At 48.7% G+C, this 19486-nt stretch overlaps 2 protein-coding genes across 2 annotated transcripts in view; one reads left to right on the forward strand and one right to left on the reverse strand.

Moving 5' to 3' along the window:
* Nucleotides 1–401: 401 nt before the first annotated feature.
* Nucleotides 402–18993, reverse strand: LOC146428398 (protein RCC2; the record flags this gene model as incomplete). The annotated part of the gene is made up of 11 exons (XM_085079719.1): nt 402–2278; nt 2924–3001; nt 3496–3568; nt 3672–3777; nt 5233–5413; nt 6021–6187; nt 10201–10315; nt 11890–11978; nt 13540–13671; nt 16182–16325; nt 18885–18993. Coding segments are annotated over 11 exons (1299 nt in total), but the record flags the coding sequence as incomplete, so codon positions are not given.
* Nucleotides 18994–19194: 201 nt separating this feature from the next.
* LOC146428399 (protein-arginine deiminase type-3-like) overlaps nt 19195–19486 on the forward strand; it is a 6825-nt gene continuing 6533 nt past the window's right edge. Inside the window, exon 1 of the mRNA XM_085079720.1 lies at nt 19195–19198. Coding sequence (XP_084935846.1) covers nt 19195–19198 — 4 coding nt within the window. The remainder of the gene's footprint in view (nt 19199–19486) is intronic.

Genomic DNA, 19486 nt, shown 5'->3' on the forward strand with positions numbered 1-19486 from the left:
TAAGGAAAATTAAAGTTAAATTCTAATTTAAATACAGAATTATAGAATTGAAATACGGAATTATAACTCTTTAAATTAAAATACAGAATTGGAAAAAGATGAAATAGAAAGGAAAAAATTGAGTTCAAAGTGGAATTTCCCACCGAGAACCAAATCAAAAATCAGAAAGAAAAATGAAGAAATTTGGATGAAGTGAGATAGAAAATGGAAACAAAAATAAATATTTTAAAAGATTAAAAATAAAGGCACAAGGACTTAAAAATGACAAAAATCAGGAATTAAAAATGACAAAAATCAGGATTGAAAAATGAAAAAAATGGGAATTTTTTCCAACGGAAAGGAATCATGGAGGGTTGGGGGAGGAGTGGCTCAGGGACATCAATTAACTGCAATTAACGACCTCGATTAATTAAAGTTTTACTCCAAGAAATACAAAACCCCCCCTGCTCCCCTCCCTCCGGCTGCTCCATCCCAGATCCTTCCCATTCCCGGGAATTTGGGAATTCGGGAAGGTGGGAATTCCCCCCGAGGCCTTTTGGGGTCAGGGTGGGGTTTTGGTGATTCCCCACCCCAAAAAACATCCTAAATATTGCTACACAAGCGGAATGTGGGATTTTCCAGCCGCTGGAGATTCCCTCTGCAAAATCCCTGGAAACAACATCCCCCGATCCCAAAGTAATGACCCCAAAACCCCTTGATTAGTGCCAACCCCCCGGGAAGGAGCCAAAATCCACGGAAATATCTCAAAGAATGCAAAAAAACAGCCCAGAAAGGATCTAAAATCCATGGAAAAATCCCAAAGGATCCTGAAAAACAGTTGAAAGGGAGCGGGAAGGACTGAAAATCCATGGAAAAATCCTGAAGAACCCCTAAAAATGGCTGAAAGGGAATGGGAAGGACTGAAAATCCATGGAAAAATCCCAAAGAATCCCAAAAAACAGCCTAAAGGGAGTGGGAAGGAGCGGAAATCCATGGAAAAATCCTGAAGAATCCCTAAAAACAGCCCAAAGGGAGTGGGAGTGACGGAAAATCCATGGAAAAATCCCAAAAAAATCCAAAAAATGGCCTAAAGGGAGTGGAAGGAACAAAAATCCATGGAGAAATCCCAAAGAATCCCAAAAAAACGGCCCAGAGGGAGGGGGAATTCCCCGAGTGCCACTCAGGGAGAAAGCGGGAAAGACCAAAAATCCATGGAAAAACCCCAAAGAATCCCCAAAAACAGCCTAAAGGGAGCGGGAAGGACCATGGAGAAATCCCAAAGAATCCCAAAGGGCCCCGAGGGAGCGGGAATTCCGCGGGGAGGCAGAGCCGGGCTCTGCTCCGCAAGGCACCTCGATTTTCCAGCACAGTGACCTGGCAGGGAAGCAGGGAACGGGAATTCGGGAATTGTTCGGGAATTCCGGCTGATCCCAGGTCCGTGGGGAGGAGGAGGAAGTCAGAATTCCCAGGAAAAACAAACCCCTTGGACTCCCCTCGCGATCCCTGAGATGTCCCCGGGGTGGGACAGAGGGGAGGGGAGTCTGGGAATGCTGGGGATGGGATCGGCATGGATCCGGGCGGGAGAGGGGAAATCCCGGGAATTCTAGCACCCAAAAGAGGGAAAACCGGCAAAGAACGGGAATGTCGGCGGGGAAAGGGTTTGCGGTTAGGGATTGTGAATCCCTGAATCCCAGGATGGATCAGATCCACGGGGTGATCCCAACCTGCGGCCGGGATGGCGGGAAAACGGGGAGAAAATGAGGGAAAACTGCAGGAAAACGGGAAAAAACCAGGAAAAATGGCGGGAAAATGGGAAAAAAACTGAGGGAAAATGGCGGCAAAATGCTAAATCCCAAAAATTCCAGCGAAGAGGCCGTGGATCCCAAGGGTGGGATGTGCTGGATGATCCTGGGAACTCCGGAAGGTGGGAAGGGGACAGGAATGGCAGCTGGGGCGGAAATGTGGGATTGGGGTCATTGGGATTGGGATCGTCAGGATCATCGGGGTTGGGATCGCTGAATCACTGGGATCACTGGGATCATCGGGATCACTGGGATCACTGGGATCATCGGGATCACTGGGATCTCTGGGATCGCTGGGATCATTGGGATCACTGGGATCACTGGGATCTCTGGGATCATTGGGATCACTGGGATCACTGGGATCATCGGGATCATTGGGATCTCTGGGGCCCTCAGAGGGTGCGCGGGTTGTACTCCGGGAGTTTCCGCAGCTTCTCCTGCTCTGCTTCCGACTCATCCCGAGCGATCACCAGGGAGTGGGAATAACCCATGGCAACCTGGAATGGGAATGGAGAGTGGGATTGGGGATGGGATAATGGGATAATGGGATGGGGATGGGATTGGGAATGGCCCATGGGGCTGGCAATGGGGCTCAGGTGTCACTGGGAGCATTCCCAGGATCCCTCCAGCCTACTCAGACCCAGGAATGTTGGAAAACCCCATGGATGGGATGAGCTCTGTAGGGCCTCAGCCACCATTGCCTGCTGACCCCAATCCCTGTAGGATCACTGTCCATTCCTGACCCCAATCCCTGTGGGATTTCCACTCCCTCCCAACCCCAATCTCTGTGGGATTCCCGCTCATTCCCAACCCCAACTCCTGTAGGATCGCTGTCTATTCCCAACCCCAATCCCTGTAGGATCCCCAATCCCTCCTGACCCCAATCCCTCTGGGATCCCCGTTCCTGACTCCATTCCCTGTAGGATTTCCACTCACTCCTCACCCCATTCCCTGTAGGATCCCCATTCATTCCTGAACCCAATCCCTGTAGAATCCTCATTCCCTCCCTGACACAAATCCCTGTAGAATTTCCGCTCACTCCCAACCCCAATCCCTGTAGGATTCCCATTCCCTCCCTGACCCCAATCCCCGTAGGATCCCTGTTCATTCCTGACCCCAATCCCTGTAGGATCTCCACTCACCTGCTCGGTGTAGATCCCATCCAGGGTTTTCACCTCCTGTGCGGCCGTGGAGGATTTGGGTTTGTGGTCACCATAGCCCTGAGGGAACATCCCAGGGGATTTGGGGTATTGCTTTGGGAAGGGTTTGGGGTGTGGGTTTGGGGTATTTGGGGTTGGTTTGGGGGGTCTGGGGTCACTTTGATGGATTTAGGGTCACTCTGTCGTATTTGTGGTCACTCTGTGATATTTGGGGTGCCACTTTGTGGGGGTTTGAGGTCAGTTTGGGGGATTTGAGGTCACTTTGGATATTTAAGGTCATTCTGGTGTACTTGGGGTCAGTTTGGTTATTTGGGGTTATTCTGGGTTATTTGGGGTCACTTTTGGCATTTGTGGTCAGTTTGGGTATTTAGGGTCACTCTGAGGTATTTGAGGTCAGTTTGTGGGATTTGGGGACAATTTGGGGCACTGGTTTGGGGTATTTGGGGTCCCTTTGGGCTCACTGTGGGCTGTTTGGGGTCACTCTGGGGTATTTAGGGTTGCTCTGGGCTGTTTGGGGTCCTTTTGGGGTCACTCTGGTCAGCTTGGGGTCTCACCAGCTCCCCGAAGGTGGGCGAGGGTCCCCAGCTGATTGTGCTCTCGTCTGCGGCCACGATGATGGAGCTCTTGCTGTGGGAATTCCGGATATTTGGGATCATTCGGGATCCCATCACCCTGAATTCCCAAACCCCGGGAATTCGGGATAATCCGGGATATTGGGGCTCAGACTCACCCGCAGGCCAGGCTCCGGATTTTCCAGCCGCACAGATCCTGCACAGCTTTGGGATACATGGTGGATTCCCGGGAGGTGTTGGTGGCTCCCCAGAAGAACAAACCTCCTGCAAGGAAATCCCAAATCCCGGGAATCCTGTCAGGCTGTGTCCCCATCCTCCAGCATTCCTAAATCCCGGATTCTCACCCATCCAATCCCAAATCCATTCCCAAACCCCAGGATCCCAAGAAATCCCATGTATAACACTGTGTCACCATCCCCCAGCATTCCCAATCCCAGGATCACCACTCATCCAATCCCAAACCTAATCCTAAACCCATTCCCAAACCCTGGGATCCCCCTGTCCAATCCCAAATCCAATCCCAAACCCATTCCCCATTCCCAAACCCTGGGAATTCCCACCATGGTTACTGACGATGAAGGAGCAGATGCATCCCATGGAAATCCAGTAAACTCAAGCCATGTCCCTGTCCCCAGCATTCCCAAATCTCCCTGTCCAATCCCAAATCCATTCCCCATTCCCAAATCCCAGATTCGCCCCGCTCTCACTGACAATGAAGGAGCAGCTGTATCCCGCAGAAATCTGGGAAGCTCCAACCCCATCCCTGTTCCTCAGCATTCCCAAAGCCCGGGATCCCCCTGCCCAATCCCAAACCCAATCCCAAACCCCTTCCCAAACTCTGGATTCCCACCTGTCCCATCCCAATCCCAATCCCAATCCCATTCCCAAATCCTGGAATTCCCAGAATTCCCACTGCTCTTGCTGACAGTGAAGGAGCAGGTGTATCCCATGTAGAGCTGGGCAGCTCTAGCCATGTCCCTGTCCCCAGTGTCCCCAAAACCAATCCCAAACCCAATGTCAAACCCCTTCCCAAACCCTGGGATCCCCCTGTCCAACCCCAAACCCAATCCCAAATCCATTTCCAAATCCCAGGATCCCCTTGTCCAATCCCAACTCCTGGGATTCCTGAATTCCCACTGCTCTTGCTGATGGTAAAGAAGCAGGTGTTTCCCGAAGAAATCTGGGCAGCTCCAGCCATGTCTCTCTTCCCCAGCATTCCCAATCCTGGGGATCCCAGGATTCCCACCCATCCAATCCCAATCCCAAACTCATTCCCAAATCCCGAATGTGCACTGCTCTCGCTGACGGCAAAGGAGCAGGTGTATCCCGTGTAGATCTGCACAGCTCTAGCCATGTTCCTCTCCCCAGCATTCCCAAACCCAATCCCAAACCCATTCCCCAATCCTGAATTCCCGGAATTCCCGGACTCTGACCGCTCTCGCTGACGGCAAAGGAGCAGCTGTATCCGGTGTAGATCTGCACAGCTCCAGCCATGTCCCCATCCCCAGTATTCCCAAATCCCATCCCAAACCCATTCCCAAATCCTGGGATGCTGGGAATTCCTACCGCTCTCGCTGACGGTGAAGGAGCAGGTGTATCCCGCGTAGATCTGCACAGCCCTAGCCATGTCCTTCTCCCCAGCATTCCCAAACCCTGGGATCCCCCATCCAATCCCAAACCCAATCCTGAATTCCCCAATCCCAAATCCTGGACTCTCACCACTCTCGCTGACGGCGAAGGAGCAGGTGTATCCAGCGTAGATCTGCACAGCTCCGCGGCCCGGGAAGTCAAAGAGCTTCACCAGCCGCGGCACCAACTCGTCCTTCTGCTCCGCGTGGCCCAGGCGGCCATAGCCCCCGAACCCCCAGGAGAACACGCGCTTCTGGGAGTCCAGAACCAGCTGGGATACAGGGAATGACGAATGGGAATGAGAAATGGGATCGGGAATGGGACTGGGGTCATCCATAGCCCCCGAACCCCCAGGAGAACACGCACTTCTGGGAGTCCAGAACCAGCTGGGAGATGGGAATGAGAAATGGGATCGGGAATGGGACTGGGATCATCCATAGTCACTGAATCCCCAGGAAAACACGTGCTTCTGGGAATCCAGAGCCAGCTGGGAGATGGGAATGAGGATTGGGATCAGGATCAGGATTGGGATCAGCCATAGCCACTGAACCCCCAGGAAAACACATTTTTGGGAATGCAGCACCAGCTGGGAGACACGGAATGAGGAATGGGATCGGGATTTGGCTTGGGATCAAGGCCAAGTGCATCCTGCTGGGGTTTATCCTTAGGGAATCCTGGAATCTTGGGCTGGAGGGGAGCTCAGAGCTCATCCATTCCCACCCCCAGCCTGGCCACGGGCAATTCCAGAGATCCATGGCTTCTCTGGGAATTCCATGCTGGCAATTCCACCTTCACAGGCGGGAATTCCTTCCCAAAATCCCATCCCATCCCATCCCATCCCATCCCATCCCATTCCCATTCCCATTCCCACCCCGTACCGTGTGGTTGGCCCCGCAGGCCACATCCCTGACCACCACGTTGGGCACAGGCAGCACCTGCCCGTCCTTGGTTCTCTCCACGAAGATGCCCACCCTGCGTGGCACCAGCTCGCAGTCGTACTCGATGCGCTGCGCCCGCGCGATGAACTTCCCGTCCGAGTTGTGCCCTGCAAAACACCGGGATATGGAGCTGATCCCATGGGAACTGTGCCCTGCAAAACACCAGGATGTGGAGCTGATCCCATGGGAATTGTGTCCCGGAAAACACCGGGATATGGAGCTGATCCCATGGGAATTGTGCCCTGCAAAACACCGGGATATGGAGCTGATCCTGTAGGAATTGTGCCCTGGAAAACACCGGGATATGGAGCTGATCCCATGGGAACTGTGCCCTGCAAAACACCGGGATATGGAGCTGATCCCATGGGAATTGTGTCCCGGAAAACACCGGGATATGGAGCTGATCCCATGGGAATTGTGCCCTGCAAAACACCGGGATATGGATCTGATCCCATTGGCATTGTATCCTGGAAAACACTGGGATACGGATCTGATCCCATAGGAATTGTGCCCTGGAAAACACCGGGATATAGATCCATGGTGTCACATTCCCACTGAAGCCCCTGCTCCTCATGGGAATCATCCCCAGCTCCCCCTGGTTCTGATTCCTGTTTCCAGCCCTAAATTCCTGATGGAAATCCTGTTGGAATTGTGCCCTGGAAAACACTGGGATATGGATCCAATCCCATTGGAATTGTGCCCTGGAAAACACCGGGATACGGATCTGATCCCGTTGGAATTGTGCCCTGGAAAGCACTGGGATATGAAGCTGATCCCATGGGAATTGTGCCCTGCAAAACACCGGGACATGGATCCATCGTGACACATTCCCACTGAAGCCCCTGCTCCTCATGGGAATCATCCCCAGTTCCCACGGGTTCTGATTCCTGTTTCCAGCCCTAAATTCCTGATGGAAATCCTGTTGGAATTGTGCCCTGGAAAACACTGGGATACAGATCCTGCACCTCGGCATTCCCGCTGGAACCCCTGCTCCTTCCCATGGGGATTGAGCCCCAGCTCCCCCTGGAAAACACCGGAATATGGATCCAAACCCATTGGAATTGTGTCCTGGAAAAACACCAGGATACAGATCCATCCTGCTGCATTCCTGCTGGAATCCCTGCTTCTCCTCATGGGAATCATCCCCAGCTCCCCCTGGTTCTCATTCCTGCGCTCCAGCCCTAAGTTCCTGATGGAAATCCTCATCCTTAAGTGAGGATTCATCCCTAAATTCCTGCTGTGATCCTTCATCCTGAAATGCAGACTGCGAGGATTTATCCCGAAATTCCCACTGAAAACTTTTGTCTTTAAATGCAAACTGCAAGGATTGATCCCGAAATTCCTGCTGCAAAGCCCAAGCCTTAAATTCCTGCTGGAATTCTTCACCCTGAAATCCAGACTGTGAGGATTCATCCCTAAATTCCTGCTGTGATCCTTCATCTTGAAATGCAGACTGCGAGGATTTATCCCGAAATTCCCACTGAAAACTTTTGTCTTTAAATGCAAACTGCAGCGATTTATCCCTGAATTCCTGCTGCAAAGCCCAAGCCTTAAATTCCTGCTGGAATTCTTCATCGTGAAATCCAGACTGAGGATTCATCCCTAAATTCCTGCTGTGATCCTTTGTCCTTAAGTGCAGCCTGCAAGGATTTATCCCGAAATTCCCACTCCAGACCTTCAGCCAAGTGCAGGCAGCAATTTAGGATTTATCCCAAAATTCCCACAGCAAACTTTTGTCTTCAAATGCAGACTGCAAGGATTGATCCCGAAATTCCTGCTGCAAAGCCCAAGCCTTAAACTCCTGCTTGAATTCTTCACCCTGAAACGCAGACTGTGAGGATTTATCCCTAAAATCCTGCTGGAATTCTTCATCCTGAAGTGCAGACTGCATTTCAGGAAAAGCTCATCCTTAAATGTAGACTAAGAGGATTCATCCCTAAATTCCCACTGTGATCCTTCATCCTTAAATGCACGTTGTGAGGATTTATCCCAAAATTCCTGCTGCAAACCCCAAACCTTAAATTCCTGCTGGAATTCTTCATCCTGAAATGCAGGCTGTGAGGATTGATCCCTGAATCCCTGCTGTAAACCTTCATCCTTAAATGAAGGCTGGAAGGATTAATTCCTAAATTCCTGCTGCAAACCTTCGTCCCAAAATGCAGACTGTGAGGATTGATCCCTAAATTCCTGCTGGAATTCTTCATCCCAAAATGCAGACTGTGAGGATTTATCCCTAAATTCCTGCTGGAATTCTTCATCCCGAAATGCAGACTGCAAGGATTGATCCCTAAATTCCCATAGCAAACTTTCATCCCTAAATTCCTGCTGCAAACCTCAGGATGAAGCCAAACATCCCGAATGCTTTGGTGGCTCGGACAGGGGGACTTGAGGGAGGAGCTGTTCCCTTATCCCTGATCCCAAACCTGCTCTGGATTGAAGGGATCATCCCAAACCATCCCAGATTCCCTAAATTCAGCCCCGAATTCCAGTGGATGATCCCAAACCAGCCCAGATTCCAGGATATCATCCCAAATCAACCCCAAATTCCAGCAGATGATCCCAAACCTGCCCTGGATTGAAGGGGATCATCCCAAACCAGCCTGAATTCCCTAAATTCAGCCCCAAATTCCAGCGGATGATCCCAAACCAGCCTTGGATTGAAGGGGATCATCCCAAACCAGCCCAGATTCCAGGGGATGATCCCAAATTCTAGCAGGTCATGCCAAAGAGCCCAAATTCCAGCAGCTCGTCCCAAACCAGCCCAAATTCCAGCAGATGATCCCAAATTCCAGCAAATCATCCCAAACCAGCCCAGATCTCAGCAGATCATCCTAAACCAGCCCAAATTTCAGCAGATGATCCCAAATTCCGGCAAATCATCCCAAACCAGCCAAGATTCCAGGACATTATCCCAAATCAACCCCAAATTCCAGCGGATGATCCCAAATTCCAGCAGATCATCCCAAAACAGCCCAGATTCCCTAAATTCAGCCCCAAATTCCAGTGGATGATCCCAAACCTGCCCAGATTCCAGGGGATGATCCCAAACCCCAACGGATAATCTCAACCTGGCCCAAATTCCAGCAGATCATCCCAAAGAGCCCAAATTCCAGTGGGTGATCTGAGATTCCAGCAGATCATCCCAAATTTCAGTGGATCATCTCAAACCAGCCCCAATTACCAGCAGATCATCCCAAATTCCAGATGATCCCAAACCAGCCCAGATTCCAGTGGCTCATCCCAAATTCCATCAGATTATCCCAAAGAGCCTAAATTCCAGCTGCTCATCCCAAATTCTACCAGATCATCCCAAACCAGCCCAGATCCCAGTGGATAATCCCAAACCCCAATGGATCATCCCAAACCAGCCCAGATTCCACTGGATCATCCCAAATCCCAGCAGATTACCCCAAACAAGCCTAGATTGCAGCAGGTGATCCCAAACCAGCCCAAACCCCAGTGGATGATCCCATATCCCAGTGAATGATCCCAAATCCCAGCAGATGATCCCAAAATCCAGCAGATGATCCCAAACCCCAGCAGATGATCCCAAATACCAGCAGATGATCCCAAATCCCAGAGGATGATCCCAAACCCCAGCAGACAATCCCAAAGCTCATCAGACGATCCCAAATCCCAGAGGATGATCCCAAATCCCAGCAGACGATTCCAAACCCCAGCAGATGATCCCAAACCCCAGCAGATGATCCCAAACCCCAGAAGATGATCCCAAACCCCAGAAGATGATCCCAAACCCCAGAAGATGATCCCAAACCCCAGAAGATGATCCCAAATCCTGGTGATGATCCCAAAACCCCGCAGATGATCCCAAATCCCAGCAGACGATTCCAAACCCCAGCAGATGATCCCAAACCCCAGCAGATGATCCCAAACACCATCAGATGATCCCAAACACCATCAGATGATCCCAAACCCCAGTGAATGATCCCAAACCCCAGCAGATAATCCCAAACCCCATCAGACGATCCCAAACCCCATCAGACGATCCCAAACCCCATCAGACGATCCCAAACCCCGGCAGATAATCCCAAACCCCATCAGACGATCCCAAATCCCATCAGACGATCCCAAACCCCGGCGATGATCCCGAATCCCGTACCCAGCTGTCCATACTCGGGGCACCCGAAGGAGTAGAGGTTTCCCTTGCAGTCCATGATCATGCTGAACTCTGCCCCGCAGCCCAGCTTGGTGATCGGCTGCCCGTTGTACATGATCTGCGGGAAAAACGGGAAAACGGGATGGGAAAACCGGGAAAAGGGAAAATAACGGGAATTCCCGTGGGAAATCCCGCGAATCAGCAGGAATTTCATTGTCAAATGCTGGTTTTTCTGCTTTTCCTGGAAATGAATCCCTCATGGAGAGGGATGGTGGTGCTTCCTGGGGGATTTGGTAGGGAATTCTGTCCATGGAAAAGCCCCAAACTGGCTGGTTTTCCACCCAAATCCATGTGGAAAACAGGGAATGGGATTGGGATGGAATTCTGGGCAAAATGGGTGGATTTTGGGGCAATTTTCCCGGGATTTGGGGCACAACAGGTGGAATTTCCCACTATGGCTGGAAGTGAATCCTTCACCGGGAATGATTTTCATCCTGAGGGATCTGTTAGGGAATTCTTTCCATGGAAAAGCCCCAAATCCACTGGTTTCCACCCAAATCCATGCAGAACACAGGGAATGGGATTGGGATGGAATTCTGATGGAATCCTGGGCAAAAGGGGCGGATTTTTCCCAGGTTTTGGGGCACAAAGGGTGGAATTTCCCACCACATCTGGAAGAGAATACCTGACCGAGATTTCGGTGCATCCCGAGGGATCTGTCAGGGAATTCCTTCCAAGGAAAAGCCCCAAATCTGCTGGTTTTCTACCCAAATCCATGCAGAAAACAGGGAATGGGATTGGGATGGAATTCTGATGGAATCCCAGGCAAAACAGGTGGATTTTGGGGTGGTTTTTCCTGGATTTGGGGTGGAATTTCCCACTGCAGCTGGAAGCAGATCTCTCACCGGGAGGTATGTTGGTGCATTCTGAGGGATTTGTTAGGGAATTCTATCCATGGAAAAGCCCCAAACTGGCTGGTTTTTCACCTGGATTCGTGTGGAAAACAGGGAATGGGATTCCAATGGAATTCTGATGGAATTGTGGGCAAAAGGGGTGGATTTTGGGGCACAAGAGATGGAATTTCCCACCGTGGCTGGAAGTGAATCCCTCATGGAGAGGGATGTTGGTGCATTCTGAGTGATTTGTCAGGCAATTCTTTCCATGGAAAACCCCAAATCCACTGGTTTTCCACCCAGATCCACAGGGAAAACAGGGAATGGGATGAGGATGGAATTCTGATGGAATCCCAGGCAAAACAGGTGGATTTTGGGGTGATTTTCCCGGGATTTGGGGCACAAGAGGTGGAATTTCCCACCATGGCTGGAAGTGAATCCTTCAGGAATGGTTTTGATCCTGAGGGATTTGTTAGGGAATTCCTTCCATGGAAAACCCCCAAATCTGCTGGTTTTCCACCCAGAACTGTGAAGAAAACAGGGAAAGGGATCCCAGTGGAATTCCAAGCAAAAGGGGTGGATTTTGGGGCAATTTTCCTGGATTTTGGGGCACAAGGGGTGGAATTTCCTGCTGTGGCTGCAATCCCTCACTGAGAGGGATTTTGGTGCATCCTGCTGGATTTTTTAGGCAATTCTGTCCATGGAAAAGCCCCAAACTGATTGGTTTCCCACCTGGATCCATGCAGAAATCAGGGAATGGGATGGGATGGGATGGATCTGATGGATTTGGGTTCCATACCTGTGTGGGGCTGGGCACAGCGTCAGTCTGGTTCCCCAGTCCCAGCTGCCCCATCTTGTTCTCCCCGAAGGCAAACACGGAGCCACTCTCTGCCAAAACAGGGGATTGGGGAAAAAGGGGATTTAGGGGCAAAAGAGGTGGATTTAGGAGAGAAAGGGGAGGATTTTGGGGTGTTTTTCCCGGGATTTAGGTGTGGTTTTCCCAGGATTCAGGGCAGTTTCCCTGGGATTTGGGGCAAAACGGGCATATTTTGGGGCATTTTCCCAGAATTCAGGGCGTTTTTCCCCAATTTCAGGGCAGCTTTCCCAGATTTCGAGGTGGTTTTCCCAGATTTCAAGGCAGTTTTCTCAGATTTTGGGGTAGCTTTCCCCAATTTCAGCACGGCTTTCCCGGGATTTGGGGCAAAAGGGGCAGATTTTGGGGCTCTTTTTTTCCACAGTTTTCTCAGATTTCAGGGCAGCTTTCCCCAATTTCAGGTCGGTTTTCCCCGATTTTCAGGTCAGTTTTTCCAGATTTCAGTGCTCTTTTCCCTGATTTCAGAGCAGTTTTCCCAGATTTAAGGGCAATTTTCCCCAATTTCCATGCTGTTTTCCCAAATTTCAGGCCAGTTTCCCCCATTTCAGTTTCGTTTTCCCAGATTTCAGTGCTGTTTTCCCCAATTTCCATGCTGTTTTCCCAAATTTCAGGCCAGTTTCCCCCATTTCAGTTCCATTTTCCCACATTTCGGGGCATTTTTCCCTGATTTCAGGGCAGTTTTCCTCAATTTCAGTGCTGGTTTTTTTGCCTGCTTTCAGGTCAGTTTTCCCAGATTTCAGTGCTGTTTTTTCCAGATTTCAGGTCAGTTTTCCCCAAATTTCAGTGCTGTTTTCCCCAATTTCAGAGCAGTTTTCCCAGATTTCGGGCAGTTTTCCCAGATTTCAGTGCTGTTTTCCCCAATTTCCATGCTGTTTTCCCAAATTTCAGGTCAGTTTTCCCAGATTTCAGGTCAGTTTTCCCCCATTTCAGGTCAGTTTTCCCAGATTTCGGGGCATTTTTCCCCAGTTTCAGTGCTGTTTTCCCCTATTTCAGGGACCTTTTTCCCAGATTTCAGGTCAGTTTCCCCAGATTTTGGGGCATTTTTCCCTGACTTCAGGGCATTTTTCCCCAATTTCAGGTCACTTTTCCCCCATTTCAGGTCAGTTTTCCCAGCTTTCAGGTCAGTTTTCCCGGATTTCACGTCAGTTTTCCCCAATTTCAGGTCAGTTTTCTCAAATTCCAATGCTGTTTTCCCAGATTTCAGGGTCAGTTTCCCCAGATTTCGGGGCATTTTTCCCGCATTTCAGGTCCCTTTCCCCCCATTTCAGTTCCGTTTTCCCCGATTTCAGGGCAGTTTTCCCCCATTTCAGTTCCGTTTTCCCCGATTTCAGGTCACTTTTTCCCCATTTCAGTTCCGTTTTCCCCCATTTCAGGTCACTTTTCCCCAATTTCAGGTCAGTTTTCCCCAATTTCAGGTCCCTTTTCCCCCATTTCAGGTCACTTTGCCCCCATTTCAGGTCAGTTTTCCCTGATTTCAGGTCAGTTTTCCCCAATTTCTGTACTGTTTTTCCCCATTTCAGGTCCCTTTTCCCCCATTTCAGGTCCCTTTTCCCCGATCCCCGCCGGTTTCCGCACCGGTCAGGGCCAGGGTGTGGTTCCTGCCGCACGCTGCCGACACGATGCACTCGTTGCCCAGCACCTCGATGAGCTTGGGAGCTTCGACTCGCTTGGTGTCCCCATGGCCCAGCTGGCCCTTCTCATTCCGCCCTGCAAATTCCCAGAAAATAATCCCACAAAATCCCGGATTAGCCCCCTCAGAAAGGACTTTGGGATCACCGCAGTGCCCAATTCCAATTCCCATATCCAGAATTCCCTGCATCCCTCTAGGGATGGAGACTCTGAACCCCCCTGGGCAGCCCTGACAATTCCTGCTTTTTCTGGGAAGGATTTTACCCTAAACTCCCCCTGGCAGGCAGGAATTTTTCCCTAATTTTCCCCTAAATTCCCCCTGGCAGGAATTTTCCCCTAAATTCCCCCTGGCTTGAATTTTTCCCTAATTTTTCCCCGAAATTCCCCCTGGCAGGAATTTCCCCCTAAATTCCCCTTGGCTTGAATTTTTCCCTAATTTTCCCCCAAATTCCCCCTGGCGCAAATTTTTCTCTAAATTCCCCCTAGCAGGAATTTTCCCCTAAACTCCTCCTGGCAGGAATTTTTCCCAAACTCCCCCCAGAATGAATTTTTCCCTAAACACATTCCCAGATCAATCCCCAATTCCCATGACAGATTCCTGGGCTCAATCCCACATTCCTGGCAGATTTCCAGGATCAATCCTAGATACCCAGGGGGATTTCCGGGATGAATCCCAGTAGAGGTTTTTGGGATCAATCCTACATTCCCAGGTGGATTTCCAGGCTGAATCCCAGAATGCCAAGGGGGATTTTTGGGATGAATCCTGGATTTCCAGGAGAGGTTTCTGGGATCAATCCCCCATTCCCTGCAGATTCCCAGGGTGGATCCCCCATTCTCGTCAGATTCCTGGATCAATCCTGCATTCCCAGTGGGATTTCCAGGCTCAATCCCACATTCCCAGCAGAGGTTTTCAGGCTCAATCCCACATTCCCAAGAGGGATTTCCAGAATAAATCCCAGATTTCCATGAGAGGTTTCCAGGATGGATCCCAGATTCCCAGTGGGGATTTCCAGGCTCAATCCCCCATTCCCATGACACATTCCCAGATCAATCCCTCATTCCCATGACAGATTCCTGGACTCAATCCTGCATTCCCAGGACAGGTTTTTGGGTTGAATATTGCATTCCCAGGAGGGATTTCCAGGCTGAATCCCCCATTCCCAGGGGAAATTTCCAGGATCAATCCTACATTCCCAGCTCATTCCCCATTCCCATGTCAAATTCCCAGCTCAATCCCCCATTCCCATGACACATTTCCATATCAGTGTCCCATTCCCAGCACACACTCCCAGCTCAATCCCCCATTCCCAGGACAGATTTTTGGGATGAATCCTGGATTTTCAGGACAGGTTTTCAGGATCAATCCCACATTCCCAGCAGATTTCCAGGGTCAATCCCACATTCCCAGAGGAGGTTTCTGCAATCAATTCCACATTCCCAGTAGAGGTTTTCAGGATCATTCCCAGCACACATTCCCAGCTCATTCCCACACTCCCATGACACATTCCCAGCTCATTCCCCCATTCCCAGGGGAAATTCCCGGCTCATTCCCCCATTCTCAGCACACATTCCCACACTCATTCCCCATTTCCATATCAATCCCCCATTCCCAGCACACATTCCCAGCTCAGTCCCCCATTCCCAGGACAGATTCCCGGGATCAATCCCCCATTCCCATAACAGATTTCTAGGATGAATCCCCCATTCCTATGACACATTCCCAGCTCAATGCCCCATTCCCAGGACAGGATTTTGGGATCAATCCCCCATTCCCAGCACAGATTTTTGGGGTCATCCCCCATTCCCAGCACACATTCCTAGGACAGATTTTTGGGCTCAATCTCCATTCCCAGCACACATTCCCATATCAATCCCCGTTCCCAGCACCCATTCCCGGCTCATTCCCTGTTCCCAGCACACATTCCCAGCACACATTCCCAGCACACATTCCCAGCACCCATTCCCAGCACCCATTCCCATATCAATCCCCATTCCCAGCACCCATTCCCAGCTCATTCCCTGTTCCCAGCACAGATTTTTGGGCTCAATCCCCATTCCCAGCACCCATTCCCATATCAATCCCCACTCCCAGCACCCATTCCCATATCAATCCCCACTCCCAGCACCCATTCCCGGCTCATTCCCCATTCCCAGCACCCATTCCCATATCAATCCCCGTTCCCAGCACCCATTCCCCATTCCCAGCACCCATTCCCCGTTTCCAGCACCCATTCCCCGTTCCCAGCACCCATTCCCAGCTCATTCCCCATTCCCAGCACCCATTCCCATATCATTCCCCATTCCCAGCTCATTCCCTGATCCCAGCACAGATTTTTGGGCTCAATCCCCGTTCCCAGCACAGATTTTTGGGCTCATTCCCCATTCCCAGCACCCATCCCCAGCTCACTCCCCGTTCCCAGCACAGATTTTTGGGCTCATTCCCCATTCCCAGCACCCATCCCCAGCTCATTCCCCGTTCCCAGCACACATTCCCAGCACCCATTCCCAGCTCATTCCCCATTCCCAGCACCCATTCCCAGCTCATTCCCCATTCCCAGCACCCATCCCCAGCTGCTCCCCAGGCTCACCCCAGCTCCAGAGCCTGCCCTCGGCGGTGATGAGCAGGCTGTGGGCAGCGCAGGGCCCTGACACCACGCTGCGCACCGAGATCCCCGCCAGGCAGCCGTAGCGGTGAGGACCCCACAGGTTCTGCCCCAGGTTCCTGTAGGCCACTGGGAAAATGGGAAAACATGGGATTTGGGAATGCTGAGAGGGAATGGGGTGGGAATGGGGGAAGGAGGGGAAAGGGAGGGAAATGAATCCAGAAAAAGGCTGAAATGCTGAATGAAGGTGGGAAAGTGTGGCCTCTCCCCGAATAATTAATAAAATAAAGTAATAAAATTAGTAAAATAAAATAATAAATTAATCATAACCACAGAATAATATACGAGAAAATTAATTAATAACTGATTATTAGTAATAAATTGTAACTGTAAATGAAGCAAACATAAGCAATGTTTTCATTCTGCTCTGCAGTAAATCTGGTGCAGCCCAAATTCTGGCCCAGATTAGGAGATGCAGCTGTGACTCCTCCCCCAGTTAATTTATAAATTAGCAGATTTATTAATTTATAATTTGATAATTTATTAATTTATAAATTTATATTAATAAACTATAGAATATAAAAGTTAAATTAAAAATACAAAACCTCTAACTAAAAATATAAAATTAACAGAAATAAATTAATAAAACTAACAAAAGAACCACAAAGAAAGAAGGAAATAAATTAATGAACTCTAAATGAGCCAAACACAAGCAGTGTCTTCACTTTGCTTTGCAGATCTGGTACCTCCTAGTTTTGGCCCAAATGAAGACATAAAACTGGGACTCCTCCCCCAGTTAATTAATCAATTAATAAAATTAGTTAAATAGAACCATGTAAAAAGAAGGAGATAAATTAATGAACTACAAATGAACCAAACATAAGCAGTGTTTTCATTCTGCTCTGCAGTAAATCTGGTGCAGCCCAAATTCTGGCCCAGATTAGGAGATGCAGCTGTGACTCCTCCCCCCATTAATTAATCAATTAGTAGATTAATTAATGTATAATTTAATAATTTCTTAGTTTATAAATTACATCAATAAATTATTATATATATAAATTAAATTGAAAATAAAAAACCTCTAACTAAAACCATAAAATTAACAGAAATAAATTAATAAAGCTAACAAAAGAACCATAAAGACAGAAGGAAATAAATTAAAGAACTATAAATGAACCAAACACAAGCAGTATTTTAGTTTTGCTCTGCAGCAGACCTGGTGCAGCCCAAGTTGTGGCCCAAATTAGGAGATGCAGCTGTAACTCCTCCCCCAATTAATTAATCAATTAATAAATTTATCAATCCATAAATTAATATAATATATAAAATTAACATGATTTATATAATATATAACATAAACTAAAAATATAAAACATATAACTAAAAATACAAAATCAATAAAAATAAATTAATGAAATTTAGAAAACAACCACAAACAAAGAAGGAAATAAATTAACTAATTATAAATGAACTATAAATAACCAAGGCCTTCATTTTGCTTAGCAGCACATCTGGTACCCCAAATTCTGGCCCAAATAAAGATTTAAAACTGGGACTCCCCTCTCAATTAATTAATCAATTAATAAAATTGACAAATAGAACTATGTGAAAAGAAGGATATTAAATTATTTAACTGTAAATAAACCAAACACAAACAGTGTCTTCACTTTGCTTTGCAGCAGATCTGGTGACCCCAATTTCTGGCCCAAATGAAGATATAAACCTGTGATTCCTCCCCCAGTTAATTGAATTATATTTAATTAACTACAATTAATAAAATGGGGGTGCAGTGGGGAGATGCACAGAAAAAGAAAGATAAATTAATGAGCTATGAATGCATGGAAATGGAGCAGAGTCTGAATGATGCTTTGCTGGAGATCCTCTGCACCCCAAATTCTGGCCCAAAACAGAAGATGCAACTCTAAGTCCTCCTCAAGTTCATTTAAAAAATTAATTAAAGATAAACACACAAATTAATTAAAGATTAATGCACAAAATTAAGGCAAATTAATGAAACATAAACACATCAACAGCCAGCAGTTAATTTTTCCTTTGCAGGAATTTCAGGGCTCCCCAAATTCTGACCCAACTGCAAACGAACCCCTCCTAAAAGAGCTATTAATTAAACATTTAATTAAATATTTCTGCCTAGGAAAGGCAGGAAAATTAATTAAATGCATCAAAAAGAAGGGAGGTTTATTTTGTTTATTGGGCATGGGGTGCACCCCAAGTTCTGGCCCAGTTTCTGCTCTGCCACTGTAATAAAAACCTTTCTCAGGTATTAATTAACAAAAATAACAACTAGATATGAATAACAATTCAATAGAAATTGTAATTAAATGTAAATAATTAAATGGAAATAAAAATAAACTGAAAAAATTAATTACAGGCAAAACAAATCAAGCTTTATGTCCTGGAGAACTGGGGTGCCCCAGATTTCACCCCATATCATGATATGTAAACGTAAAAAATTTAATTAAAGAGAAATTAATGAATTAAAATTAATCAACGATTTACACCTAAAAATCAGCAGGAAAATGAATGAGTGAATATCTCCATGCAACTGAGCCAAGCTGGGTGTTGATGGAGGCAGAGCACACTGGGGTTACAATCACCTGCTTTACCCCCAAATATTAATTAATAGATGCCCCATTTTAATTACAGCAACCCCAATTAATGAGGCCTTACCCTGCTGCTTAGGCACTTCCTTGCGGCCGATCAGGTCCCAGTTGGTGGCACCAAAAATGAGCAGCTGGCCCCGGCTCTTGGAGCCCTCGAGCTTCTGTGGGGACACAGCGCGTCAGGGACAGGGACAGGGATGGGGACAGAGACTGGGGACAGGGACAGAGATTGGGGACAGGGATGGTGATGGGGACAGGGACAGAGATGGGGACAGGGATTGGGGACAGGGATGGTGATGGGGTCAGGGGACAGGGATGGGGATGGAATGGGACAGGGATTGGGACAGGGATGGGACAGGGATGGGACAGGGACATGGATGGGTAAGGGACTGGGACAAGCATTGGGGACAGGGACAAGGGACAGGGATGGGGATAAGGGACAGGGATGGGGTCAGGGATTAGGATAGGGACATAGGAAATGAGGGGACAGCAGGGGTGTGGGGGACATGGACTGGGGTCAGGGACAGCAATGGGACAGGGGTCAGGGTCAAGGACGGGACAGGGGATAGGGACAGGGTCAGTGATTGGGGACAGGGATACTGACACAGGGTCTGGGATGGGACAGGGACTGGGACAGGGATGGGGACAGGGACAAGACCGGGATTAAGC

This window comes from Lichenostomus cassidix, chromosome 21 (genome assembly GCF_008360975.1).
Source record: "Lichenostomus cassidix isolate B80296 chromosome 21, HeHo_3.0, whole genome shotgun sequence".
Taxonomy (NCBI): Eukaryota; Metazoa; Chordata; class Aves; order Passeriformes; family Meliphagidae; genus Lichenostomus; species Lichenostomus cassidix.